This window comes from Enhydra lutris, unplaced genomic scaffold (assembly GCF_002288905.1).
Source record: "Enhydra lutris kenyoni isolate GAN:26980312 unplaced genomic scaffold, ASM228890v2 scaffoldscaffold77, whole genome shotgun sequence".
Classification (NCBI taxonomy): Eukaryota; Metazoa; Chordata; class Mammalia; order Carnivora; family Mustelidae; genus Enhydra; species Enhydra lutris.
The window spans coordinates 2,436,807-2,463,880 of NW_019154161.1; the positions used below are offsets into that span (position 1 = coordinate 2,436,807).

Genomic DNA, 27,074 nt, shown 5'->3' on the forward strand with positions numbered 1-27,074 from the left:
CTGTCCCCATTCCCTCCCTGATCCTTTCCGTGACTCACTTATTCAGCAGTTCGTCGGCTTCAGGGATGGGCGGTCCGATGTCCTCAGGACCTGGGCTGCAGGGGGGGAAAGCAGTGAGATGGGAAGAGGTTGGGGGGCTAGAGAAGACCCGAGCTAGAGGTGGGAGACTGTAACCCCTCAAAGGACAGAACCCCAGAATCCACATACCCAGATTCCCCCAAAGAACCCCAGAATCAGACTGATGATTGTCTCTAATGGGACCAGGACCCTGGTGTGTGCTGCCACCCCTGCCCCATGTCAGAGGACCCCGACTTTCACTCCCCTCCAAATCCTTGCCTCCGCAGCTCATCAGGAACCCCTTGATAAGAGCTTGTAGTCCCCTAACCCTCCCTGGGGACACCCCTTACTCAGCAGCTGGAGCTGGGTCAGCCAGCAAAGCCATGGGGCTCTCAGGGGCAGGCGGCTCCAGCTCGCTGGGCCATCCAATCCCAGAGCAGACAAGAGAAGACAGGCGTGGCAGGCAGCCAATCCCAGAGAGGCAGCAGAGGGCCGGGGGGGAGAGAGAGAAAGAGGGAGGAGGGAAAGAGAGAAGGAAGAGCAGGCTGAGACATGGCGATGGGGGAAGGACTACACAGGGCGGCCAGGGTCAGCCAAGAGTCCAGAATGGCCAGAGGGAGAGAGGAGGCCAGGGGAAGTGGCAGCTACGGCGACAGAGGCACAGGGACAGGGAGGGAGGAGGGGACCGTGACAGGGCAGACGGAAAAGGGGCAGCCTGGGGCCACGGCAGGCATCTGTACCTGAGGAAGGCCTCCTCCGGGGTGGGCCCCAGGCTGGGCTGGGCTGCTGGGCCGTCGGAGAAAACGTCCACCAGGAGGTTCCCTGCACCCGAGGTCACTGGGGCTGCCGCTGGGGGAGGGGCTGCCCGCAGCCCCAGGAGGTCGGCGGAGGGCGAGGGCGTTGACTGCAGGGAGGTGCAGGTGGAGGTGAGCCGGGGTAGCACCCGGCAGCCCCGGCCCTGACAGCCCAGCCCCTGGGACTCACCACAGTGCTAGGGGTGGGCTCCACGCCCCCATTGATGTCATTGCTGCTGGGGTCCCTCCGGCCGTCATCCAGAGCGCTGCCGGCCCCAGGCCCCTTCTTCCGTTTCAGCTTGGCCAGGATGGACGACTCTCGCTCTGGGAAGGGCGGCATCTCTTCCAGCACCGTGGCCTGTGGGGCCAGAGGGCGAGAGCGGGTCAGGGACAGCTCGGCAGCCAAGGCGCAGGGGTGGAGGAGGGACACGCGGGGGCCACGGCGCTGACCAGGACATCCGTGCTGGCCACCGAGCTGAGCGTGAGGTACTCGACAGCGCGCTGCTGCAGCTCCACGTCCGCGTTGCGCAGCTGGGAGCCGGCCCGCAGCACGCCCTGGATGGTGGCCTTGGTCTCCGGGAAGAGGTTGATGAACTTGATGTAGGTGGACAGCAGCAGGGCCCGGGTGGCCACGCTGCACAGGTGGAACTTGGAGTGCAGCAGAGAGAACTGCACTGGGGGGCTGGGGAGGGTGGGGGCATCAGCACGTGGCTGCCTGGCCTCCTCCCGGAGCCCCCCCGAGGCCACCCTGCACGGCGGCCACTGCAGCGCTCTGTCCCAGAGGCTCCTGGGGGCTGCGCTGTCTTGCAAGCACCAGACGGTTGTGTGAGGGGCCAAGAGGGTCCCTGGGGGCCCCATCACCACCAGCCCCGGACCCCTCCGGGATGCACGTGTTCACCGCCTCACCTGGAGCGGGGGTCCCCAGCAATCAGATTCCCAAACTCCCCGAGGATGTAGCCGCCAACCTTCACCATGTTCTCATGGCAGGCGGGGGCCTGGAGTGCCTGGAGGTGGGGACAGGGTGGGTGAGCGCAGCAGGGAGCTGTGTGCTCTGACTCAGGACTGTTCAGGGGTGCCAGGTGCAGGGCTAAGCCCAGGATGCCTGTTAACTTGTAGAACTCTCACAAACGCTACGCTGTGGGTGGGACGATAGGTGGGGAAACTGAGGCACAGGCCAGATACGTGACTGGCCCACGTTCACACAGGTGGTAAAACCAGCGGCACCAGGCCCCCCTTCCTGGGGCAGAAGGTTGGGGAAACCCGCAGGACTTGCAGGTCGGTGACTCTGTGCTGGGTAGCCCGCACCCGTGGCCCACAGACCCTCATGCTGGCCTGTGAGGACCCGGCCCCCAGGGAAGCCAAGGCAGTGCTCTAAGGAGGAGGGAGCAAGACGGTGGTCACAGCGGGTGGGCCCCACAGCCCCAGCTGTCCCTGCTCTGCCTCACCGTCCCGCTGTGGGGGCGCTGACCTCAAAGACGGTCTTGGCAGCGTAGCCCTGGACGTCGTCACGGTTGGTGACGATCTGCAGCACGCGGTACCACACCTCCTCACTGACGTAGTCGCCCGCAATGCGGATGAGGTTGAGGATGGTGTCCACGTACCAGCTGTAGTCCACCGCGTACTTCTCGGCCAGGATGGCCACCTTCAGGACCTGCCAGCCAGGGAGGGCAGGTGTGCGTGTGCGCGCAGTCCAAGCATGGAAGAACCAGATCTGGGCTCATCACTGTCCCCAAACGGAGACCCCGGGGGTCCAGGCCCCCAGCCCCCTCCTCCCTCAGAGCCGGGGGTCCAGGCGCCCAGCTCCTCCCGGGACTTACAATCTCCTCGCGGATGGCGTAGTCCGCCGTCTCCAGGTACCGAAGCATTTCCGACACGATCTGCTTGGCGTTGCTCCGGTCGCACATGGCATAGAGGAGGTCTGCCGCCCGCTGTCGCACGCTGACGTCCCGTTCCGTCTGAGGGAAGAGAGCCAGGGCGGAATGTTCTAGGCTCTGCAGTGGCTTCTGAGCCCTGCGCCTCTCCGAGGGAGCAGAGGCCAGCGTACAGGGCCTGGCCCAGGGCAGGCTCTGCGGTGGTGTACCTTGAGGGCATTGATGACAGTGTCGATGTGCGTCTTGACCGCCTCGTGGGAGAACTCGGAGCTGGCCAGCGTGCACATGCTCTCCAGCGCCAGGTAGCGCAGGTTGGTCTCCCGGTGCTGCAGGAACTGGCCCAGCTGGTTACAGGCCCGCACCAGGAGGTTGGGCTCGCTGGTGGCAAGAGGCAGAGACGGGGGGTCATGAGAAGGTGGAGGACTCAGGCCCAACTGAGCCATCCCACATTCCCTTCGGGACCTGGGTCTTAACTCCTGCCCTCCGTCCCCGTCATGACCACTCCTGGCAGCCGTCTGGGCCGCTGGGCTCAAAGGAAGAGAGTCAGGAACTCTGCTTTTCCCAGGAGGGGTCCAGCACCACTCCGGGGAGGTAACAGTTCGCAGCTTCATCGTCGTCCTAGCTAGCAGTCCCAATTCCCAGCCCAACCTCCTAGGACGCCCCCGGCCCTCCCACCCCACAGGCAGGCACCTGTCGTAGTGTATGATGAGGCTGATGGTCTCGAAGAGGATGGCGTTCTTGGCGTTGGAGTGCTGGACCTTCTTGGACTTGGGGGGCTCCTGGGCCTTGTTGAGCACGGTCTCCAGACACTCCACCAGCCGCCCCTTCACGGCAGCGTCCTCTGGGGACATAGAGGGCATGTCGAGGGATGAGCTCTCTGCCAGACCCACCCACGTGCAGGGCAGAGCCCCCCCCCACCCCGAGGGCTCTCATCTCCAGCAGGAAGGGTAGGCCCTGCAGCTATGGGCTGGGGTCTCTGCTCCTTCTAGCTCATCCTTGGTCTCCAGGTGACCGGGGGAGGTGGCAGAGGGCCAACAGAAGAGACCACTCCAGGCCTCGGCTTTTGTCCTGCTCGGTGCTGACTCCCACCCCTGTGAGCCTCAGTTTTCCCTCCTGCAGCACTGATACCCTTTAGGTTTCTCACAGGAAAAAGAAACCTTCCCAGAGACGCTGTGAAACCAGGGTCGCCCCAAGAAACGGTCTGAGCGCCCGAGACAGACACACGCCAACCAGGAGCTCCCACCAACACCAATAACTGCCATTCCGCAGGGTGTGAGGTGACATCCTGTGCGCTGATGGGCTGTCAAGCCTTCTAGGGGAAAATGTCGCACCCGGATGTATCAGGCGGCTCATGGGGTAGAAGGATGAGCCGCAGGACACAAGGCAACTCTGGGCCAAATCCAGAAGGTGGGACACCCCTGCAATGCCAAACTCTCCCGGTTTCTTCACAAAACCAGTAGTTTCTTGAAAAACTGGTGGGAGGGCTATTCCAGACTCCCCCCCAAAAGGGACAAAGACATAAGGAAATGTAAGTCGCGGCCCTCGACTGAACTGTGTTTTGTTTCAGCCGTACAAATAAGGCTGTGGACAGTGAGGGGGGCTGTGAATGGTGCCTGGACAGCGGACGACACCATGACCTTGAAGCTCCTCAGGCGTGACAAGGGCACTGTAGTTTTGCGCAGTGTTCTTGGGTCTCATGAAATGTATGTGAGTGTATTTTGGGCGCGGGGGAAGCATGAGGACGTCTGCGACTTGTGTCACTTAAATGAGCAAGTGAGTGTGTGTTTGAGACAGCAAGCCAGCGAGGACGCCAAGAGCAGCGTTCAGGGTCTCTGCCGGGTCTCGGGGCCTCACACGTTCATGACACCATTCTCGCAGGCGATCTTTCCGCTTGAAATGTTTCATAACAAAAAGGTGGAGTGAAAGCCAATGCCCCAGAATAAAGGGGCAATTCCTCTAGATTATGAGAAATAAGTAAATTCTATACTTATCTTTCTTTTTCTTCTTCTTTTTTTCCCTTACTTTTTATGTTTCAGTCATCTCCATGCCCAGCGTGGGGCTTGAACTCATGACCCTAAGAGCTGCCTGCTCCACTGATTGAACAAGCCAGGTGCGCCTGGATGGCTCAGCTGGTTAGCATTCGACTCTTGATTTCAGCTCAGGTCATGGTCTCAGGGCCATGAGATCGAGCCCCGTGTCAGGCTCCCTGCTCAGCAGGGAGTCTGCTTCTCTCTCTCTCTCTCCCTCTGGCCATCTCCCTGCTCTCTCTAAAATAAGTAAATAAATCTGGGGCACCTGGGTGGCTCAGTTGGTTAAGCAACTGCCTTCGGCTCAGGTCATGATCCTGGAGTCCTGGGATCGAGTCCCACATTGGACTCCCTGCTCGGCGGGGAGTCTGCTTCTCCCGCTGATCTCTCTCTCTCCTCTCATGCTCTCTCTCTCTCTCAAATAAATAAATAAAATCATTAAAAAAATTTTTTTAAAAATCTATTAAAATAAGTAAATAAATCTAAAAAAAAAATACTTGTATCTTGATTGGATCCTAGTCTGAACACACTGAGGATTCTGGAGCTTCAAGCGTGACCGTAGAGAACGCCCACAGTTTTTAGAAACGTGCAACAAGATATCCAAAGATTAAAAACATGATGTCTCTACGCCAGTCTTAAATACTTCAGGAATAAAAAAAGCAAACTTAGAGCACACATGCACTGCCAAACGCAAGTCTAGACAATGGGTGTGCTCTAGCTATCTGGACGTTGGGAAATTTTCCATAATACGGTATCAGAAACATTTTCCGTAGATAAATCAGGAGGTGGCCTCTTTGGCCCAGCACCACCTGCTTGGGGCCACAGCTGCAATTCCTATGACACAGGGGGTGACAGGAGGCGAGGCACCTGCTCCGGGCACACCCCGAAATGATGAGGCGGGGCTCCTGGGACGGAAGTGAGCTCAGAGATCTGCCAGAGCGCTTCCTTGCAGGATGAGAAAGAGGCCCAGGAGGGGAACGAACAAGGCTTTCCCAAGGCCATGGGACAGAATTCACCAGTGGCCTTCACAGGCGGGAAGCGGCCTCTGCCTGCGCGCGCATGCACGCACACGCACACGCACACACTGCCATGCGGGTGCACACAGATGTGTGGACACGCCCAGACTTGCACACGTGTCATGCGTTCACACGCACGCTCGTGCACAGCTGCCCATGCAGACTCAGGGCCGCACGTCAGTCCCTGGCCACAGCAGGTGCACAGTACCCTGGCCGAACGGAAGGGAGCCGGTTTATCAATCCCCTCCTGTGTGCTGAGCAGCTCAGCACGGGCTCCCTCAGAACTGCTCTACGAGGCAGGCAGCAGAGGAAATGGGGCACTCGGCCCTATGGCCCCAAGGTCTGTAGGGTAGAGGGAGGGACTTGGAGCCAGATGCTGGCATCAGGCTCCACCCCTTAGTCGCTGCCCAGGCCGGGATACATGACGTCTCATCTCCAAGCCTCAGTCTCCCTGTCTGCGTGCTGCAGGGAGGACTCCCCTTCACCAGCTGTCGGGAGGGCCCAGACACCCCCGGTGCACTGCCTGGCTCACGCTAGGCTCATCATCCACACCACGGCTATGACCTTGAGCAACAAGGCCATGAAAACCTCTCACAGAGCTATGGTCATCCAAACAACACAGCCCGGGATCACCCCCAGACCGGCTGCGGGGACCATGGGCAAGAACTTCTCCCACAGCCTTGGTTTTGTCCCAAGATAGATGTGACAACAGCCCCTACACTCCAGGGCTGAGCAAACCCCAGCACAGCGTCACAGGGACCCTGGCCCACAGCAGGAGATCCACAAGACAGGAGTGATCTGTCCGACCCTTTAGGCTGCGCCCCAGCACCCACAGCCTCACAGAAACCCTGACAGAGCGCAGGCCCGAGGCGTCAGGGCCTGGCGCGGGCGGGGTCGGCGGCAGTACCTGGCGGTGGGTAGCACTGCAGCAGCCGCAGGAGTTTCACCGAGAGCCAGGGCGCCGGCACAAAGTAGTAAGTGTAGTCCTGGAGGTCGGTGGAGGCCGAGGAGACGATCTGGGGGGCGGAAGAGGGGGTGAGGCATGGACAAGGAAGGGCACGGGGCAGGGGCGGGACAGAGCCACACTGACTTCCCAAGCATCTGAGGCCCGGGGAGGGGAGGAAAGAAGCCTGGAGCACGCAGTGAGCTTAGACCCAAGCCGGGGCTCCCGACTCTTCCATGTAATGCTGCTGTCAGGGGGAGAAGTCTCTGCCAACCCGCGTTCCCTTCTGCGAGCCGCTTACTCCAAACAGGAGCCTCGCGGTGCCCTGGGCTCCTCCATGAAGCACAGATCACACTAGCTCACTGCGGACTTGTGTCCCTGTAGCTGTCCCCCATGGCTGGAAGCAGCTCAGGGGTTAGGAACTAGCTCTGACCCTTTCCTGGGTTCCCAGGCCTAATACAAGATCGGACATAAGAAAGGCTCTGGGAAGAGATGGGGAATTAGCAGGAGAGTATGTGACGTTTTCCCCTCATGGCAAGTGCCTGCTCAACCTGGGAAATCCCTCCTCTAGGAAGCATTCTCCACCATGTGCTGTGCCATGGCCATCCATGATGGCCCGTGCCTGGCCCCCAGTGTCCCTGTCCGTGTCTCCCCGGCCAGCCCGGCGCATGGGAGTATTCAGGCATATGGTGAATCGATGACAAAGCGACCGAATGACCTGGTGTGTCTGTCCTCTCTGCCTGCGAATCTCGGCCTCCTCTGACTTGCCCAGGGAATATTAAATTCACTCCATGTCTTCATTCAGGGATCACCTCTCCTAGGAAGCCTTCCTAGACTTCCAGGCTGGGGTAAGTGCCTCCTTTGGGGTCTACAATGTCCTGTACTACCTCCATGACAGCCCAGATCACCCTTTTTATGAAAATCTGTGCTGTCCCACCTGCCCTGCCACATCTCTCCCCACCAACAGGAGAGGGAGCTCCTGGAGGGCTCGGCTCTGACTCCTCTGTGTCCCCAGAGCCTGGTACACCGGCAGCCTCGGGCATGTTCCCAGGACAGGCGCGAAGGTGGTGAGAGGAGCAGAAGGAAGGAGGGGAACGGAGAGGTTTGAGAAAAAGGAACAGGAGGCAGAGCAGGGAATGCGGGAGGAAGCAAGAGACAGTGGGGTAAGGGGGAGGAAATCAGGAGAGACACTCACACCCCCTGGGTGCTCATGACGCCCAGGCCATACTGACATTATACACACCGACAGGAGCTACACTGTGAACCGGGCCTGGTGTTGTCCCCAGTGAACAGATGGGATCAGCGAGGACCAGAGGTGAAAGCGCTTGTCCGGGCCACACAGCAGGAATGAGCTGTGTGGGCTAGGATGAGCCCAGCTCAGAGGCTGAGTTCATAACCACTGTGCTGGGCTGCTTCTCGGGGACAGTGAGGGGGACCAGGGAGTTGCTCCAGAGGACATATGCGCCAGGGCCCCCTCCCGTACCCCGTGATGAGACCACACGCACCCGGCTCAGGCGAGACACGGCCAGGGATATGCAGGTCTTGAAGTCGTCCGGGTTCTTCTTGCAGAGGCAGGTGATGAGACTGACAGCCGCTGTGACCACACCCTGCAGAGGCGGACAAGTGGCGGGTCAGGGCTGCAGGGGGAGGGTCAGCCTGGGGACAAGTGTCCAGCCCGTGCATCTAAAAGCAGAGACTCAAGGGCTGGGTGGGTGATGGGTGCTGGGGACACTGTACAGGATCCCTGGGCAGTCGGGGTGGGGGAGGGTATCAGGGATGGGCATGCGGTTTCTGGATACTTGGGTGGGTGACGGGTACTCAGGACGCTGGACCAAGATCTCTAGGTACCTGAGTAAAGGCAGGGACAGAGGTGGGGGACCCTGGGCATCCAGGTGGGAATCGGGGCAGGAGTGGGACATCCCCCGGGTTTCCACATAAGCGTCTAAGGCAGAAGGGTCTCCGGGTGTGTAGGGATGGCTCTGGGAGGCGGCCGCCCTGGCTGTCCAGGCGCCAGGCCCGGGGCTCACCATGTGCTGGTCATTCAGCAGGTGCACCACCCGGGCCGTCCACTCGCCCATGGGTACCAAGTCGGGAGAGGCCTTGTACAGCCGCAGCAAGCACAAGGCCGCGCTCTGTTTCACGCTGTCCATGCTGTCCCTGTGGGGACACAATTGGGTGGGGGGAGGTCAGCGCTTCCCCAGCCCCACACAGACCTTCCGTCCTCTTCTGCTCCTCCCAGGAAGGGCGGCCAGCAGCAGGTGGAGAGAGCCGGGGGACCAGGGATCCACTCTGGTGCTGGCCTCATCACGCACCAAGCCTCCGTTTTTTTATCTGCAAGACGGGCTCCATCTCGGTAGCCTTGGGGTCACTGGCAGAACTCCGCCAACCGCCAAGCCTGCCCGTGCACCTTCACTCGCTTACCGAATGCTTCCGGAGCACCTCCGGGCAGCAGGCTCTGCTGGAGGCGCTGTGGACAGAGGGGTGGACAGACTGGTCCAAACGTCTGTCCTCACAGAGCTTACCTCCCAGCCAGGCAGCCCGGATCCCAGCACACGCACCAGACACCGTCCAGTGTCAGTGCTACGGCGCCAATGAGCACAGGCGCAAGGAGCGCCACTTACGCTATTTTGCAAGAAGGGCTCTCTCACGAGGTGGCAGGTGACTGGAAAGCTGAGCTTAGTGAGAAAACCCCGAAAATCTCTGCACAGCCCATCCCGGGGAGAGGCCACAGCCTTTGTGGAGGCCCCGAGGTGGCCGCAGGCCTGTGTGTGGCTGCTGTGAGCGAGCGAGCGGTGGAGGGGGAGAGGCCGGGAGATGGGACAGGGGGACTGGGGGACAAGGGGCCAGACCGTGCAGGGCATCAAGGGCCATGGCGCCGACCGTGCTTTTTACCCGGGGGAGACGGAGCTGCTGCAGGTGGCGAGCAGGGAAGCACCAATACTGGGGTGACAGCAGGAAAAGCACCAGCCAGGGTCCTCCCGCTCCTCCCGGCACTGAGCCAGGCACAGTCTGGGACTAACTTGTTTCTCTCTCCACCACAAACCGAGGAACTGGGGCCAGACACGTGTGCTCGAGGTCCTGACCGGTGGAGCACGCGCCTGCGAGAGGCCACTGACTCTCCGATGGGCAGTTTCCTCTGCAAGGGGACTTGGGGGGTGAAGAAAGGACACTGTGGACCGGAAGCCAGCATGGCCTTGGGCATAGAGGGGGCGCGGGGAGCTGTCCTGACCGCCTAGGCCGTGGCCTCCAGGAGAGGACCCATCCAAAGCCTTGGCAAAGGACACAGAGGGAAGCCCCAGGAGGGGTGACTGAGCAAGGCAAAGGCCAGGTGAAAGGGGGTTTCGCTGGATTTGCAGGTGAAACACGAATGGTAGTGACGAGGCAGTGCCATTTCCTCCCGCCAGCCAGGCAGATGCGTGCACGCTGGCCGGGCCTCGGACACAGCAGCCCTCAAGGAGATGTGGGGACAGGCCCTCAGGAGAGGAGCGGGGCCGCCCGGGGTCAGCGTGTCACCGGGAGTGACGCAGACCCAGCCCAGCGAGGCTGCTCCTGGACACCCACCCTGGGGGCGGGCACGCATCCATGTTCAAGGTCCCGGTGCGAGAACGTCTGACCATCATCAGCTCAAAACCAAAACCGGTAGAAGGTCTGTCCAAGACCAGTAGAACGGTGCCCCATTCATGGCCTTTCCACCATCGTCACAGCTCACAGCACAAGCCTCGACCCGGGGCCAGGCTCTGTTCGAGGTGTTTCTCAAGCCCTTGAAGGAGATGACCTCTACCGTTCCCTCCAGCTATGGGGGAGGGAACGCCCACCGTACCCCGAACAGGGGGGTGAGAACTGTTTATCGCCTTGCTTAACTGGAGACTCTGCACCGCGGAGGTAAAGCTTATGGCCACGGCATGCAGGGGCGTGTGCGCAGGTACAGAAGGACAGGGAGGTACGTGGGAATAACCACCATCGAATATAGGCCGCAGGGGGGCGGGGAGATGGAGATGCTGCGGGGGATGTGAAGAGGGAATTCAACTGTTCCCTTTCTTTAAAAAAAAAAAAAAAAGCCATGGTGCCACATGACCCAGCAATCCCGCGCGCAGGCGTCTGCCCATAAGAGCTGAAAACCAGGTTCACACAATGTATTTGTACAATATTCCTAAGAGTCAAACGGAATCTTTTTGATGAGTGGGTAACTAAAATGTGGTCCCTCCAGACAGCAGAACGGTATTACTGGGCCATAAGAAGGAAAGAAGCAGAGCAGCATACGACACGTAAGAACCTCGAAAACGTTCCACCAGGTGGGAAAAAGCCAGACCCAAAAGGCCACGGAGAACACGCTTCCATTTATCTGAAATGTCCAGAATAGCAAATCCAGAGAAACACAAAGCAGACGAGCGGCTGTCCGGAGCTAGAGGGAAAGCCAATGGGGAGTGAGCTGCTACTGAGTATGGGGCTTCTTTTTGGGGTGAGGGGAATGTTCTGGAATTAGTGGTAGTGGCCGCAAAGCACAGTGAATATACTAGAGACCGCTGAATTGTACGCTGTAAACTGTTGAAACAGTTAACTTGATGTCATGTGAATTTTATAATAATTAAAAAAAAAAATCTACCCCCCAAAATATATTGCTCTCTGCCCCTGACACTGTCAAGGCCAAGTTTTGGGTGTCGAGTGAGGCCAGCTGAGCACTCAGACAACCCCAGCCTGGCCCCTGACAACGGCAGGGCACAGCCCCTCAGCATCCACTCCCTGGTGTGAAACTGGGCGTCACCTCAGCTTGTACGAGTCTGTCACACCGGCCGCTTTCTTGGTCCTCACAAGCACCCAGTTCTCCCCGCTCGGGGTGGCCGCCAATTTCGCCACGACTGACCACTCTGTCCTCCGTGAAAGTTTCTTCATGTTCCAAGCCACAGCCCACTCCGCATTTCCCTCCCATCTCCCTGGCCAGACCTGGACACACTGGGCCACGCCGGGGCTTAGCCTTAGGTCACTTCTCATCCCTTCTCATGTCTCCCCTGAAAGGATGCGGCTTTAATTACCATCCATCCTGTGCTATCCCGTACGGTGGTCCCAGCCACACGTGGCCACTGGACCCCGAGGGCCCATCCAAACTGAGAGACAACGTGTGTACATCACACTCACATGTGGTGATGACATGAACAATTATACGGAAATTTTCAGGTAGATCCAGTGTCAAAATGAACATATTTTAGATGGATTGGGTTAAATTAAAATATTAAAAGAAGTTTCACCTGTTTGTTTTCATTTTGATGTGGCGACCAGAACCACGGAGGGGGTATGTGGCTCGAGTTCTATTTTTAGCCCTCTCTCACTCATTCCCTCCCTGGCCCCAACTCCCTGCCGTCCAGTCGCCTATGGGACATCTCTGCCCAGGTGTCCACCAGGCACCTTGCATCTAGCGGGGCCAAACCCGGCTTGGGGCCTGCCTCTCGCTCCCCTGCTTCTCCCCAGGCTTCGTCATCCACCCACCTGTTCGAGCTCCCCCTCTCTTGCTTTCCCGCCCCATGTAACCCGTCCTGTCGGCTTCACTCCCGGAATGTACCCAGTGACGTCCTCTACGGCTACTACCGGGGTCCCAGCCACCGTCAGCTCAGACCTGGACGGCAACAGTCTCAGTGGTCTCCCTGCCGCCACCCCCACCCCAGTCTCTAGCTCTGCTGCTGGGTTCTTGAGCTACTTGACTCAGAGGATCAGCCTCTTTCTTCGTTCTAGGCTACATTCTCAGGCATTATCCATTCAAACAACACCTCTGTCATATTCTCTCCCCTCCCTTCCTAGAGCTCTAAAGGTTGTTTTTTTTTTTTTTTTTTAAAGATTTTATTTATTTATTTGTCAGAGAGAGAGAAAGAGCGAGCACAGGCAGGCAGAGTGGCAGCAGAGGCAGAGGAAGAAGCAGGCTCCCCGCCGAGCAAGGAGCCCGATGTGGGACTTGATCCCAGGACACTGGGGTCATGACCTGAGCCGAAGGCAGCCGCTTAACCAACTGAGCCACCAAGGCGTCCCTCTAAAGGTTTTTAAATAACCTCTAAACCCAATGTGGGACTGGAACTCACAACCCCCAGATCAAGAGTCACATGTTCTACTGACTAAGCCAGCCAGGTGTCCCTCTAGAGCTCTAAACAGCATTACGTTAGACCTCTTCATCTTCCGTGATTCTTAACCTCTCTTGGAATCTTCCATCTCTGTTTCTCTGGGCTGCGTTCGGAATCATTTCTTCAGTTCTACCTCCTGTTCACTCACTCTGCTTTGGCTCTGTCCATCTTGCCGCTAAGCCAGATGGCTTAAAAAAATGTCTCCATTTCTTTTTCGAATTTGCTTGCACTTCTATTTTTAAATTGTTTTCTTATTTATTGAAACATATTAAACATATTTATTTTATATCCTATATGAATATTCCAATTCTACTATTACTTTCCGTTTCCTTTCTGCTGGTTCTCCCTCATGGTGTTGTGTGGCCTGTGTTTGGTGACTTTCGATTGTGCATTACTCACGTAACTTAGGGCTTCTGTGGTGAAGGCGGGTTTCTCCTGAAAAGGCTTGTTTGCCTCTGTCGGGCACTGGGCTACTACTAGCTTAAATCACTTTAAAGTTTGGCTTAAGAATTTGTAGACAACCCAGGTAGGGAAAATCAGGCTGAAAACCAGTGTGTGAGCTGCTCCGTGCCAAGGTTTGAAAACAGGTAATTTTGCTTATAGTCCCCCAAGGGATTTATTTCTAGGTCACCCTCACTTTGAAGTGTGGTCTCTGGAGCTTCTCCTCAGACAAGCTTTGTATCCTGTTCCCAGAGGCTGCAGGGCCCCCAAGCCAATATCTAGGTTTGCCCTCTAGGCAAACTCTGGCTTTGGCCCTCTCCCCATCTCCCCAGGTGCCAGGCCCCTCTTAGCTTGTGGCCTGTACGCTCCTTATTCTCTCATGAGCTCATGAATACGTTGAAGAGTACTTCCTTTCCTCTTTTATCCCACATTGTTAGGTTTCAGTGAGAGCATTAGTCAGGAATCTAGTCCACCATATTGCCAGAAATATGTCATACCTTCTCCCATACCAAGCTGAGTGATCTTCTAAAAATACAAAGCCCATCATGTCACGTGCCCACTTAACACACACCAACTCCTTCCATTTCAACGAAAATGAAATCCAAACTCCCTTTACTCTGTCTCTTGTTCACTGCCCTCCAGCCACAGAGACTATCTCTTGGTTCCCTGAATACAGAAGGCTCATGCCTCAGGGCCTTTGCACTTGTTGCTCCTTTCGCTTGGGACACTTGCCAACATTCTAAAATAACTATCTTCTCATCATTCCAGTCTCAATTGCAAGTCACCTTCTTGGAGAGATCTCCCCTGATGAGTATATTTAAGTAGTTTCACCACACCCCCCCACCCCACTGCCCCCACTACCCAGTTTTATTTCCTTCATAGCACTGATTACTACCTGAACTCATCTTACTTTTTTTATGTATATGTTTGCTCTTTGGGTATCCTTTCATGTAAGCTTCCTGTTAGATGTAAGCTTCCTGAGAGTGGGCACAACAGTCCTTGCTTCTCCCTCCTGCCTCCCCAAACCCATGAGAGGGCCTAGCACATCTCAGGGACTCAAAAAATATGTGACAAATGACCTCCTGCCTCAGGATGATCACACAGGCTGACCCCAGTGCCTTTCACACCTTTCCCCTCTCTAGAGCCAACAACTCCTCCTCACCCAGGTCTCAGCGTGATGTCACTTCCTCCAGGAAGCCCTCCCTGATCCCCGAGACTAGGTCAGGCATCCAGCTAAATGTTCTTAAGGGCTCCTGTGCCCCAACAGCATGGTTCCACAAGGAATTGTACGTTCCACCCTGCAAGTATCAATCAGTCTTCGTTTCCCACTCTGGACCACCAATGCTTGGGAAGACGATGACCATGTCCACTTCTGGTCATCACTATATTCCCAGCAATCAGCACAACACAGTGCCTACAACAGATGCCCAACAGATGTTTGCTGAATGAATGAATGAAAATACAGCAGGAGGGCTGTCGCCACCAGAACTTAGGGTTATCCCCTCTTCTATAGTAGGTCTTAAAGGTTAGTTAATCAGACAGACACCCCATCAGATCTGCTGGGAGACTGCGTCACACCGCTGAGTTGGCCTGGTGAAGCGACAAGAGAACCGTGGGGCCGCCACCAGACTCTCAGCCTCGCAACGCCCCCACGTCCTGGCCAGGACACCTTGGGCAGGTGACGCAATCTCTCTGACCCTCGACCTTGGCCTCATCCATTCCATTCCAGACCCCAGCCCACTCGGGTCCCCAGTGCCTCACCCAGCCACCAGGATGCGTGGGATGTCGGCGGCAAAGGCCTCGCCCATCTCGCGGCTGCCCACATTGGCGATGCAGTGCAGGGCCAGGCACATGAAGGTCGGGTTGCGGCTGGCCAGGTCGTTCTTGATGGCGTTGTTGATGAGCCGGATCAGCTCAGAGTTTGAGTTCACCAGAACCGAGATGAAGAGGTAACCCTGGGCGAGGAAGGAGGTGGGAGCTCTCGGGAGCCTTGCGGTTAATGGGTCGAAGGCCCCGATCCTTCCTCCCCAGAGTCTACTTCCAGCCCCCTCCTCCCTCAGACCCAGGAATTGAGGTCCCCAGTCCTTCCTCCCCAGACTCACTATCTGCTTCTCCGTGTACTTGTTGGAGCTGAGCAGGTTCACGGCCTCCATGTGCCCAAAGTCAATGTCGTGGCCAAGCAGGAAGATGAACAGCAGTTTACACACATATTTTTTCTTACTGTAGCCATCCAAGGCTTTGTCCCCTAGGGCCAGAGGAAGGAGGAAAGAGGGGAGAGAATGAGGAAGGATCATACCTGTAAGTCCCAAGTATCCCAGTTCCCAGCCCCTCCCCTCTCAGACCCGGGACTCCAGGCCTCCAGCCTACCTTTGAACTTGGAGCGGATGTTGGCCAGTTCCTTGTTGATTCTCTTAATCTCTGCCTCCTTGCTCTTACCTGCGGAGGAGAGGGCAGGCCAGATGACGAGGGTCCCAGACAGCTAAACCACCTATGCTCTCTTCCTTGGCAAGGCCCCTCCCAGCAGAGGTCCCGGGGCCCTGGGGCTGGGGCCCAGCCTGGGTGGGCCCCATCTCTAGCTGGGAGCCTCACAGAGGTGAGAACCATGGCTCACTGGTCTCTCCAACGCAGAGGAGAAGACTGGCACACACTACAGGGTGATCTCTGACTTGCTCCCTCTTCCTCTCACTGCAGTCCCCGAACTGTACTGGCCTTCAGGGCTCCTGTGTCCGCCCACAGCGCCGTTTATCCCTCCACCACCAGCCCCTAGAACTGGTCTGGCAAGAAATATGTGATCAGGGAAGGAAGGAAGGAAGGAAGGAAGGAAGGAAGGAAGGAAGGGCAGCCTCAGCTACCTTCTAGCTATCCCCGGGGACTCTCACCCCCACGACATCCCCGAACTCAGCATCTCCTGAAAACCTGCTCTGGTGTTACAAAGGTCCCACTGCCTCCCAGTCGCCAGGCCAGATCCTTGGGTGTGAGCTCGCCCCCTCCCTTCCTATCTCTCCTCACATCCTTCGGTCCTCAGCCGCCAGCCCCACAGACCCACTTCTTCTGTCTCCTGGCTGTCAACCTCTCCCCAGCTGGTCGGCGACATTCCTATACTTCTGACAAGATCCACTTCTGGGAGAGTCTAGAGGGCTTTCCCTGACCCTAAAGGCTGGGTCCTGTGCCCCCTGATGCCCAGCACCTCCGTCAGGGCAATCTAACAGGACGGTGACCAGGTCTCGGGCACCCCCGCTGCTTGCCGTGTCCCTCCCCATGTCCCCCAGTTCCCCTGGAGCCAGACTTCACCATCTTGTCCTTGACCGGCTCACTCAGCTCATCCAGACAGAACCCCGGGGGCTCTACCCCTTCATTCAGGCCATCGCCGGGTCCCCTCGGCTTGACCTTCAGGACATGGGACCACCACCATGACCTCCTCACCCAGATCACGGCAGCGGCCTCCTTTCTGACCTCCCTGACTCCCTGCTGGGGGGAACCCAGCCCATGGCCACCGAGCCCTCTGGCCCTGCCCTGGCCACCCACCAACGTCACCCCTCCCTACGTTACTGTGTGTTCTGCCCCACTGGCCTCCACCGCGTCCGCGGACACACCACGTTCCTTCCTATCTCAGGGAGCCTCCGCCTGGGCCCATCTCTCAGGTTCTCTCCTTGTCTTGGGTCTCAGCTTTTGTCGCCTCCTCCGAGAGGCTTTTCTGACCAGTTCTTTCAAGCCAATGCCTTATACTTGTTTCCATCATTAAAAAAAAAACAAAAAAAAACCCAAAAACCCCTCCCCGGGACATTTCACACCATGTAAATATTTTCTTTACATTTACTGTCCAACCCCGGCTCCCGCTCCAGATTATGAGCACCACGAGCACAGTGCCTGGCATACAGCAAGTGCTTAATAAGTGTGCGCTCATCTGAAGGGCAGAGGCCTGCTCAGACCCACGGCCGTGTCATCCGTGTCCCCGAGCGTGTGACCGGGCACCTGGGAGGCCATGTGCAATGAGCGAACGAGCGAACAGGCGAGGGTATGAGCTCTCCTGGTCTTTACAGATCCCACCTCACCCCCAGTTCCCAACTTCCAGGGAAGCTTCCACAAGCTTCACTGCAGCTACGGCCTGCTCCAGGAAGCCCCCGATCAGTACTTTCTGACCGGTGCGGAGCAGCTCCTGAGCGGCACGGTCTAATACGGCAGCCGCCGGCCAGGCAGCTCCTAAGCACCTGAAATATGGCTGCTCCGGCCTGAGATGGGGTTTAGGCGGCAAAGACATCCTGGGTTTGAAGATCAAGTGGGGGCAAGAAAAAGAACCCAAAATATCTCATCGAAAACTTAAAAATCCTGATGGCGTGTTGAAACGACCACATTCTGGTGTATTAGATTATGTAAACATGTTAGTAAACTGAAATTTTCCAGCTTTCTTCTCCTTTTACAAACAATGTGGCCGCTGTTAAAGTTAAAACCACACGTGTGGCTCCCACGCAGCCTGGGTCACCTCCAGCAGAGCACCTGCTGTGGGTGTCAGAGGTCTGCCCCTGTCCCCCAGACCACACAAGGAGCCCCTAGAGGGCAGGGCCACCACCTGCCACTCTTCTGGGTGACCACTCCATGTTCCAAGGGCTTACCAAGTGCCAAGCTCAGGAAAGGCACGAAGACGTGAATAAGGGCCTTAAGTAGTGTAGAGTGGCAGCTCTCCATCCTCAGGAAGGGGGTGGAGGGCCCGGGGATGAGGGTGGGAGAGGGTCTCTGGGACCCAGGTGAGAAAGAGCCATTTCCTCAGGGATGAGCTTAACTCCCCTCTGTGGCCCCAGGGGCCACCTGACCCTTCATTTATTAATGACACATTTCCCGAGGCGTGGGGGGCCCGCGTGGGGGTGATCTGGGCACCCACCCAGGACCCATACGGACCCCGCACTTCTGATCTGCTCCTGGGGGTTCCCGGCCCGAGAGGGCACAGGCAACCGGCTCTATCCCCACACCTGAGGGAACCGCACAGAGACAGAGGCTGCCAGGAGGAGGGGACATTTGAGGAGGCTCTGAAAAGTGAGGAGGGTTCAGGAGCAGTTCACCGGGTGAGTGTGGCCAGAAGGAAGCCACACTGCTGAGGACGGGCCTGGGGGTGGGGCGGGGTGGTGGTTGGGGAGCCCTGGGAACCAGCGTGCAGGCTCTAGTCTATTCCTGACAATGACCACAGTTGCTTCAAGTGCTCGCCTGGGAACTATACTGGAGGGACCAGGGGGAAAAAAATCCTCTTTTATAAATGGACCATATATTACAAAGAACCTGCTTAAACTTCATCGCAGAGAGAGAGACATTTGAACAGCAATTGAATTTGAGGCCAGAGCACTCCCTGGGCTTCATTTAAACCACTATTAAAAGCTTCAAGACACAGGCAAAGTAACCTATGGTGTTGGATGATGGAGCCACAGTTATCTCTGGCGGGGGAGGACAGGGGACAAGGACGGGGCTGGGGAGTCGGGGATGCCGTTTCGGCCTCCAGGGGCTGATTCTGCAACTGTGTTCGGTCAGGAAGAGTTCATCAGGCCTGACATTCATGATCTGTGGGCTTTTCTGTACATGTACTATCTCCATATGTACATAGACAGACATAAGTTATTATACTTGTATATTAAGTTACATATAAATATACGTTCACAGACGAGCAGTCAGCTATGCAAAAGACCACATCAAGCAGATAGGGACAATTTAAGGGATATTTAGAGAATATACGTGTGTGTGTGTGTGTGTGTATTTTGTCTTTAAAAGAGTCTTTAATGGTTCACACCTGCTCGATACTGCTTCCTGCACAACTGATACACTTAGCTATAAAAAAGAATTCACGGGGAAAAAAAAAAATTTCACAGGGGCACCTGGGTGGCTCTGCTGGTGAAGCATCTGCCTTCGGCTCAGATAGTGATCCCAGGGTCCTGGGATCGAGCCCCGCATCGGGTTCCCTGCTCAACAGGGAATCTGCTTCCCCTCTCCCTTTCGTACTCCCACCAGCTCCCTCCCTACTCCCCTGCTGGGCTCTCTCTCTCTCAAATAATAAATAATCTTAAAAAAAAAAAAAAAAAAAAGAATTCAGAGAGAGAAAAAAGCATCAGGTTTCCAAAAGAGAAGGGGCTGCGGCCTTGGAGGGAGGGCATCCCCGCAGGGGGCAGGTCTCTGCAGAGATCTTGAGGCAAGTAGTAGCCTAGGTGCCCAGAGATAGCACATGGGTGCTACTGAGGGTAACACGTGGAAGAGAGGGGATGAGGGCAGCTGGGCTAATGGAGGGAACGACTTTCTAGCACTCAGGGCCAGCCAGCGACAGAGAGATGAGCTCACCATCACAGGAGGCATGCAAGTGTGTCTGGGCATTTTAAAGGGATTTCTTATCCTCAAACAGTCCCTGGGCCAGGCTCAGGGATGAGTCACACGAGCCCTGAGCTGGGGGAGCTCCTGGATTGGAAAGGAGGCTGGCTGACGGGGACAAGTGAGTACTTTGACACAGGCAAATGCGATGGGGGCTGGGAGGCGGGACTCTGACCAGGGGAGGAAGTCTTCCTGGTACACAGCTCCTGGGATTTGAGGATCAAAATTCGGAGCGGCACTGGACCAAGCAGAAGTAAGGGGAAATGTGTTCCAGGCCGTCTAAAGGCCTGGAGGCTAGCACAGCAGCCGGGCCCAGACCTCCCAGACTCTTCAGGGTTTTCTCAGAGTGCTGGGGAGCCACGGGAGGCTGCAGGGCCCCTCGTCCGCTGGTAGCCGTGGTTGTGAGGAGCGCGCAGGGGGAAAGAGGGCTTGCTGCAGGCCAGGGCAAGGAAAGGCTGAGCAAGGACCTGCCTGCCTACCTTGGTGCTTCCGCTAGTGACGGGAGCTCAAGTCTTCGTGTGCGGGCGCTGAGCTGCAGCATCAGGTGGGCCCGTCCCGCCACGGAAGGCATCCTAAAACCCTGGCTCCTCCGCCCTGGTGGGACTGGGATACTTTTAGGGAGGTAGCAGGCCCTGGGGTCTAGTACCTCAGCGGGAGACACCTCCTGCATACAATACAGGGTAACAGATGTTCTTCTCTACTAGGAACCCCTGTGCTGTGTCTCCCACAGGAGTCCCAACAGCCCAGAGTCCCACAGAGAGTTCTGGAAGCTGATGCATGTTAACTCTGGACCACTACAGAATCCAGAACACGTTGGCCCTGCGCTGCCCAATGCGGAAGCCACAGGCCACACAGGGCCACTTGGCACCCGACCCACGGTTGGTGCTACGGAGGGATGAAATTCGTATTTTCCATACATCCAAAATTAAATACCAATTCTCAGCTCAGTCTCCTCAAGAGGTAGGTTTGGAACAAGCCAGGCACTTTACGAATCTGTTTTCTCAACTCTCGAAGTTTTGCGAACTCTGAAATACGGAGCAAGTGTCTTCCAGTGAAAAACGTGGCCTCATTGAGAAAGGCACATAAACCATCTCAGGAATAATTGTGAAAATACGGATTACACGTCCAAATAATCCGGTGAATGTGCTGGTGTAAATAAAATGCATTAAAGCTGATTTTACTGGCTGTACTTCGGGAATGCGGCTACTGGAAAATTTCAGCTTCTATATCTGGCCGGCTGGGTTATGTGGTGCTCATGCTAGCGAAGTCATCACCACCCCTGAGGGAGAGAAGAGTCTCCTGGAACAACCAGCTGCAAACTGCACACAGCTGCAAAGACCATCCCTAAGCGGCAGCCTGGCACGTCAAGGGTTAAGGGAAGGGTGTAGTCAGCCCTTGGGTCTGTACTCCCATCAGAATGCAGTGCCCCAGAGCTGGGAAGAGTGGCTGCTTCATTCCCAGTGGGCATCCCCACATTCAGAATAGTCCTGGCACAGGAAAGGTGTTGAATGCAGATTGTGGACCCAGCTCACTAGGTGACACACAGAAGGGGGTGAGGCCAGGCCTGGGGCTGTCCGTCATCAGCATCTCAAGGACGCTCGTAACCTAAAGCTCGTTCCTTAAAGTGCAGGGCCTGGGGTAGGGTGGGGGGTCCCCAATGGCACACCAAAGTGAGACTCATTCTTTCTGGTCTGTCCACAGAGGCCAGAGGGATCCTGTCCCTTCTGGGCTCCGAATCCCTCCATGGCTCCCAGGTGGCTCAGACTAAAGGTGAAGCCCTCATTGTCATCCTCTGGGCCCTACAGATTCACTAGTTCCCTCTCTGACCACAACTCCTACCCTCCCGGCCATCAGCGGCCTCCTCTTCCTGCTGCTCCGCCTCCTCAAATTCCTCCTAGCACAGTCCTGCCTCAGGGCCTTTGCACAGGCTGCCAAGAATGTCCTCCTCCAGATTTGTGCAGGCCTAATTCACCCACCAAAGTTGATGCTTTGCTCCAATGTCACCTTTCCAGCAAGAAACTCTCTGAACAGCTTACAGAAGAGCACTATCCCTAACTTTGTCCCCATACCCCTTTCCTGCTTTATTTCCTCTCAACCCCCTACCCCCACCACCTGTCGGTACACCTGAATACTATATATTTACTTGTGTACTGATCCATTTCCTCCATAATATGAGCACCACAGAGAGGGACTTCTGTTCACTGTTGCAATCCCCTTACTCAGAGCCATGTCTTGCACTCAATCAGTGCTCAGTAAAGACCGTTCTGTTTGCTCATTCATTCATTCATTTGTTCACTTATTCTTTCAACTAGCAAATGTCTCCTGAGGACCCAGTCTCCTGGAGACCCAGAGAGGGATCAGAGCAGGGCCTGTGCTCGAGGGCCTTGGGGAGAAGTCACAAAAAGGAATGGGTCACAATTTGGATAGGATGTTACCCTAATGGAGGAGCTCAGGGCACTGTGGCAACCCAGGACCCCCCTTCCGGTTCACTCCCTCGAAAACTTACCCCAGGTCTGCGGGGGAGCTGGGGCCCTAGAGAGGAGACACCCAGACAGCCCTAGCTTGGGCCCTGGAAGCTCCCAGATTAAGTGGTTGAGAGGCAGATTCCAGCTGCTGGAGACAGCACAGGACCATGCCCTCAGGCTGGACCCAGCCCAAACCTTTCCCGTTCTTATCTGCACAGTTTGCCCTTTCTTGCCCTCGTTCTCAAACCCTTTTACCTTCTTCTATAGTCTTCCCGCTGAACTCCACGATGCCTTCAGATTCTCTCCAGCAGGAGGACTCCATAGTCCTCCCTTCCTCCCCCTGCTCACTTCTGAGCCCTGGCTCACCCACAACCTGCAGGCCTTCTTTTCCCTCATTCCTGCTTGAAACCCTCCCTAGGGCTCTCAGGACAAACACCAACATGGCCTCTGCCCACCTGCCTGACGTCAGATCCCACCCCACCCTCCTGTGCACCAGGCACATAGGCCTCAGCTCAGTCTCCTCTGGGCCTCAGGACCTTTGCGTGGCTGTCCTTCTGTCTTCACAGCTCTTCCCCACCTCCCTTGGCCTGGCAAACCCCGCCACATTGTCTGGGCAATGCAACCAGACACAGTCTTCATTCTCTCAACACCGTGGCCTTCTCTCTCACCGACTTAGGACAGCTCAAGGTTTTTCCACTTAAAACAAAAAACTGAGATACGATTCACATACCATAAAGTTCACCATTCTAAAGCATGCAATTCAGCGGTCTTTGGTATATCCACCGTCTCACGCAATAATCACCATGATCTATTTCCAGAACATTCTCATCACCCCCAAAAAGAAACCCTACATTCACTGGCAATCACTCCACCTTCCATCACCCCCTACTCAGGCCTGGGTGGCCACTAACCTACTTTCTATCTCTATGGTCTTGCTTATTCTGGGCATCTCATACAAATGAAATCATGTATGTGGCCTTTTGTGTCTGGCTTCCTTCATGTACAATGAGGTTTTCACCACGGTTCATCCATGTTGTAGTGTACGTCATTCTTTTTTTTTTCTAAGGTTTTTTTTTTTTTTTTTAATTTGAGAGAGAGAGAGAGAGAGAGAGAGCGCGCGAGCACACAAGCAGTGGAGAGGAGCTGAAGGAGAGGGAGAAGCAGACTCCGCACTGAGCACAGAGCCCAACATGGGGCTCGACCCCAGGACCCTGGGATCATGACCGGATCGGAAGGCAGACGCTTCACCGACTGAGCCACCCAGGTGCCCCATGTGATCATTCATTTTAATGGCTTGATATGTCACTGTGTGACGGACCCCATCTTGCACACCCATTCATCCGATGATGGACATTTGGGTGGTTTGCTTCCATTTTGCGGCTACGATGACTAACCCTACTATGAACATCTGTATACGTGTTTGTGAGAAGGACGGCTACGGTTTCTGGGCAGTACCTGTCTCCTTCATGGGGCTGGGAGCTTCCCAGGGACGCAGACAGATCTGTCCTGTTTACCACTGTGTCCCCAGCACCCTCCATAAAGTTTGAAACACATCAGCCATTCGACATTTACTGATGAGAAGACAAAGAACAAGAGGAACCCCTGGTTCTCTAACCCCAGCTCATTTGGCCAAAATACCTCTACCGGCCCCAAGTCAGAGTCTCCCCCTCTGGGGTCCTGCACTGACACTGACCCGTTTTCTCTTTCCTTCCCTGCCCCATCATCCGATCCCCTTGCAAAACCTTCAAAATTTGTCCCCAAACCAACCACTTCTCACCATTCCCTTCTCACCCCAGTCAAGCCAACACCATCTCTCACCTGGATGCCTGCAGCGGCCCCTAATTATCTGCCTGCTTCCACCACTACCTCCCCAGTCTGTCCTCTTCATGGCAGCGGAGGAATTATTTTAAAACATCAATCAGCTCACGTCCCCTCTGTGCTCTAAACCTTCCCGCCGCTCTTGTTTCACCCAGATAAAGGCCCACATGGCATTCCACATTCCCTGTCCCCTCTCTGCCCTCATCTCCTGCCCCTTCCCTATCAGCTTCAGCCACACGGGTCCCCTCACTTTTACCGGAACACACGCCAAGCATGCTGCAACCCCAGGACCTTTGAACGCACCATCCCTCTGTCTGGACCTTCCCTTCCCTCCAAAATCTGCAGGGCCTGTTTCTTCACTTAAATCAAAAGTCTACTCGTGTGTCACCTCCTTGGTGAGGCCTACCCAAGCACCATATCAATCCTGGTCCCTCCTCACATTTCCTTCCCACTACCCGTCACCCTCTGGCATGGTATCATTTATTGTAGTTCTGTGTTTACTTTCTATGTCCCTCACGGCCTGGGTGCTCCCAACCCAGGGATTCTTGTTCACTGTTGTCGCCCGGTCCCAGGTACAGTGTCAAAACGTAGTGATCAGGGGTGCCTGGGAGGCTCAGTGGGTTCAAGCCTCTGCCTTCAGCTCTGGTCATGATCCCAGAGTCCTGGGATCAAGCCCCACATTGGGCTTTCTGCTCAGCAGGGAACCTGCTTCCTCCTCTCTCTCTCTCTGCCTGCCTCTCTGCCTCCTTGTGATCCCTATCTGTCATATAAAGAAATAAAATCTTAAAAAAAAAAAAAAGTAGTGATCAAAAACTATTTGCTGGATGAAGAAATGAATGAGCCTTCAGAGATAAGATGCTATTATCAGGGGAGTTTGCAGACAAGAAAACTGAGCCTTAGGGGTGCCTGGGTGACACAGTCAGTTGATCAGCCAACTCCTGATTCCTGATTTCCGCTCATGTCATGACCTCACGGTTGTTAAGATTGACCCTGGTGTTGGGCTCAGAACTCAGTGCAGAATCTGCTTGAGATTCTCTCTCTCCTTCTCCCTCTGACCCACTCATGATCTCTCTCTCTCTCTCTCTAAGATAAGCAAATCTTTAAAAAAGAGAGAAAACTGAGCCTCAGAGAGGTTAAGTGACTTGCCCAGAGTCACACAGCTTCACATGGCTGGCAATGCACACCCACTCCTGACAGCTGGCTCCCTCACCTGATCCACAGCCCCTCCTTACTCACCTCTTTCCATCACAACCATAACATCTCTCCTCCACCTGACACCCAATGGTTTCCACCCACCTCGTTCACTGAGCACCTACTACGTGCCAGGTCCTTTCACACCTACTAAATTCTAAAAGAATCTCTGGGCATCTAACAGAGAGGCCAGGCGTCAGATCCACTGAATGACAAAAACAACACCCAAGACCTTCCAGGGCCTGGAATGTGCAAAAGGCCTCAGTCACACACATCACCACAACAACCTCATCAGGAAGGTGCAGTCAGCAGTCCCTCCCGACAGATGAGGAAATCAAGAGGTGAAGTACCCCATTCAAGGTCACATGGCTAGGGAGTGACAGCGCCCAAACCCAGGTCTGGCTGACCCTAGAGCCCGTGCGGATACAGCCTCTGAAGCTCTTGGCAGCGCCAAACACCAACACCCACTCCCAGGAATTGGGAGCTGACTTGGCGCCAGGTCTCTCCTCGTCACGACAACCCCTCCTGCTGATGATCGCTGTGCCCAGATTAATGTGGTCAGATAGGAGAGGGCTCCAGATTCAGGACTGGCCTGCTCCCTGACCTTTGACCTCTCTCTGGGACCAGGCCTCCCCCAACCCCCCGATTCCAGATCTTGTCCCCGAAAATTCCTAGGGATCCGGGGCCCGTCTTTGAGCTCTGGGCTCTCCCCATTCTGGCACATTCCCCAAACCCCCACTTTATAACGTCTTCTTTTCCAGGCCCCCAACTTCCTATCTCAGGTTTTCCTAAGACCCTCCACCTGCAGCACCTCTCCTCTATATTCTTTGATCCACTCTCCACCCCCCTAGTGACCCTTCTAGCCCACTCTCCACCTGGAGCCCCTCTATCCTTCATCAGGGTCCCACTATAGTACCCCACCTTCCCATCTCTCCTCCCCAACCCCCTAGGACTTTCTATTACTCCCAGGTCCTCTCTATGTACTAGCCAGGAGCCCCAGTGACCTACCTAGCCCCTTCCCCTCTATGACACCCCCTCAGCCAGGCCCTCGAAGCCCGACCCCATATGCTTACCGTGTTTTACGTTCTCCCGGTCCCCTCTGGCCTTCTCCCACTCTATCGCTCCACAGGGTACCCCCCCACCCATGTACCTCCTTCCCTTTCTACCGACATCGGGGTTTCTCTAACCCCGTCGCTAATACGTTCCCCAAGCCTTTCTAGCATTCCCGGGAGACACTTCTATGTCCCCAGCCAAGGGACTGTACTAGCCTCCTCTGCTTTAAGACCCTCGCGGACGCCTCTAGCCACTCCGTGTCGTCACCTCAAGAGGCACTCTATGACACCCTAAGTCCCTCCATTCCCCCCACCCTAAAGTTCCCCCCGGGGCCTCTCTATCCTCTCCCTCTACGACCGAAATGGCTTTCTATGCCCCGGGCCCCTCTGTAATCCCTGAGGCCCTCAATTCCACGCTCCCCCTCCCTCCAGGGTCCCCCGGCCGCGCTCTCACAGTTCCGGATGTCGGAGATGAACACCGCGAGCCCCCGCATCCCATCGCCCTTGGAGACGGCCGGCATGATGGCGGTGGTGTCGGCTCCAGGCCTGGCCGGGCAGGGAACAGCGCGGCGGGGGCTGGCAGGCGGGGACCGGGAGGAAAAGACCCCAAGCAGCGCCGAGGAGCCTAGCCGGCCGCGGGGGGGAGGGCGGGTTGGCGGGCGGGCGGGCGGCAGGCCGCGGCTCCGCCCCCGGTCCCGCCCCTCCCGTCCGCCGTCCTGAGCTTTCAGCCTTCCATTGGCTTGGATTACTGCCGCTCAGACTCAGGCTCACCCCTCCCCCCCGCTTCCTCTCTCATTGGTTGCTGGACAAAGGCACGCTGCTACGATTGGCCGAGTGGCCCGCTATTTCCGTTCGCAGGAAGGGAGGGGGAAGGGGCGTTGCCCGAGAGACGGGAGGAGTTCGGTTACGTGCGGTGGAACCGCCCCCTCTGTGCGGCCGGGTCCGATGCTGATTGG

At 56.3% G+C, this 27,074-nt stretch overlaps 1 protein-coding gene across 3 annotated transcripts in view; it reads right to left on the reverse strand.

The window, feature by feature from the left end:
* The window catches only part of LOC111160560 (adaptor related protein complex 2 alpha 1 subunit), a 29,929-nt gene extending 3,189 nt beyond the window's left edge, over positions 1-26,740 (reverse strand). The window contains exons 1-17 of one of the 3 annotated variants that reach the window (XM_022523754.1): positions 26,573-26,740; positions 15,621-15,689; positions 15,356-15,498; positions 15,015-15,208; positions 8,736-8,865; positions 8,214-8,315; positions 6,673-6,781; positions 3,413-3,563; positions 2,932-3,100; positions 2,669-2,806; positions 2,320-2,502; positions 1,758-1,855; positions 1,302-1,533; positions 1,042-1,209; positions 798-961; positions 408-473; positions 39-95 (exon numbers count right to left, since the gene is read on the reverse strand). In XM_022523754.1, coding sequence (XP_022379462.1) covers positions 39-95; positions 408-473; positions 798-961; positions 1,042-1,209; positions 1,302-1,533; positions 1,758-1,855; positions 2,320-2,502; positions 2,669-2,806; positions 2,932-3,100; positions 3,413-3,563; positions 6,673-6,781; positions 8,214-8,315; positions 8,736-8,865; positions 15,015-15,208; positions 15,356-15,498; positions 15,621-15,689; positions 26,573-26,639 — 2,240 coding nt within the window. In that variant the 5' untranslated portion in view covers positions 26,640-26,740. The remainder of the gene's footprint in view (positions 1-38; positions 96-407; positions 474-797; positions 962-1,041; positions 1,210-1,301; positions 1,534-1,757; positions 1,856-2,319; positions 2,503-2,668; positions 2,807-2,931; positions 3,101-3,412; positions 3,564-6,672; positions 6,782-8,213; positions 8,316-8,735; positions 8,866-15,014; positions 15,209-15,355; positions 15,499-15,620; positions 15,690-26,572) is intronic. The other 2 variants (XM_022523755.1, XM_022523756.1) reach the window with 2 other exon arrangements.
* Positions 26,741-27,074: the final 334 nt, after the last annotated feature.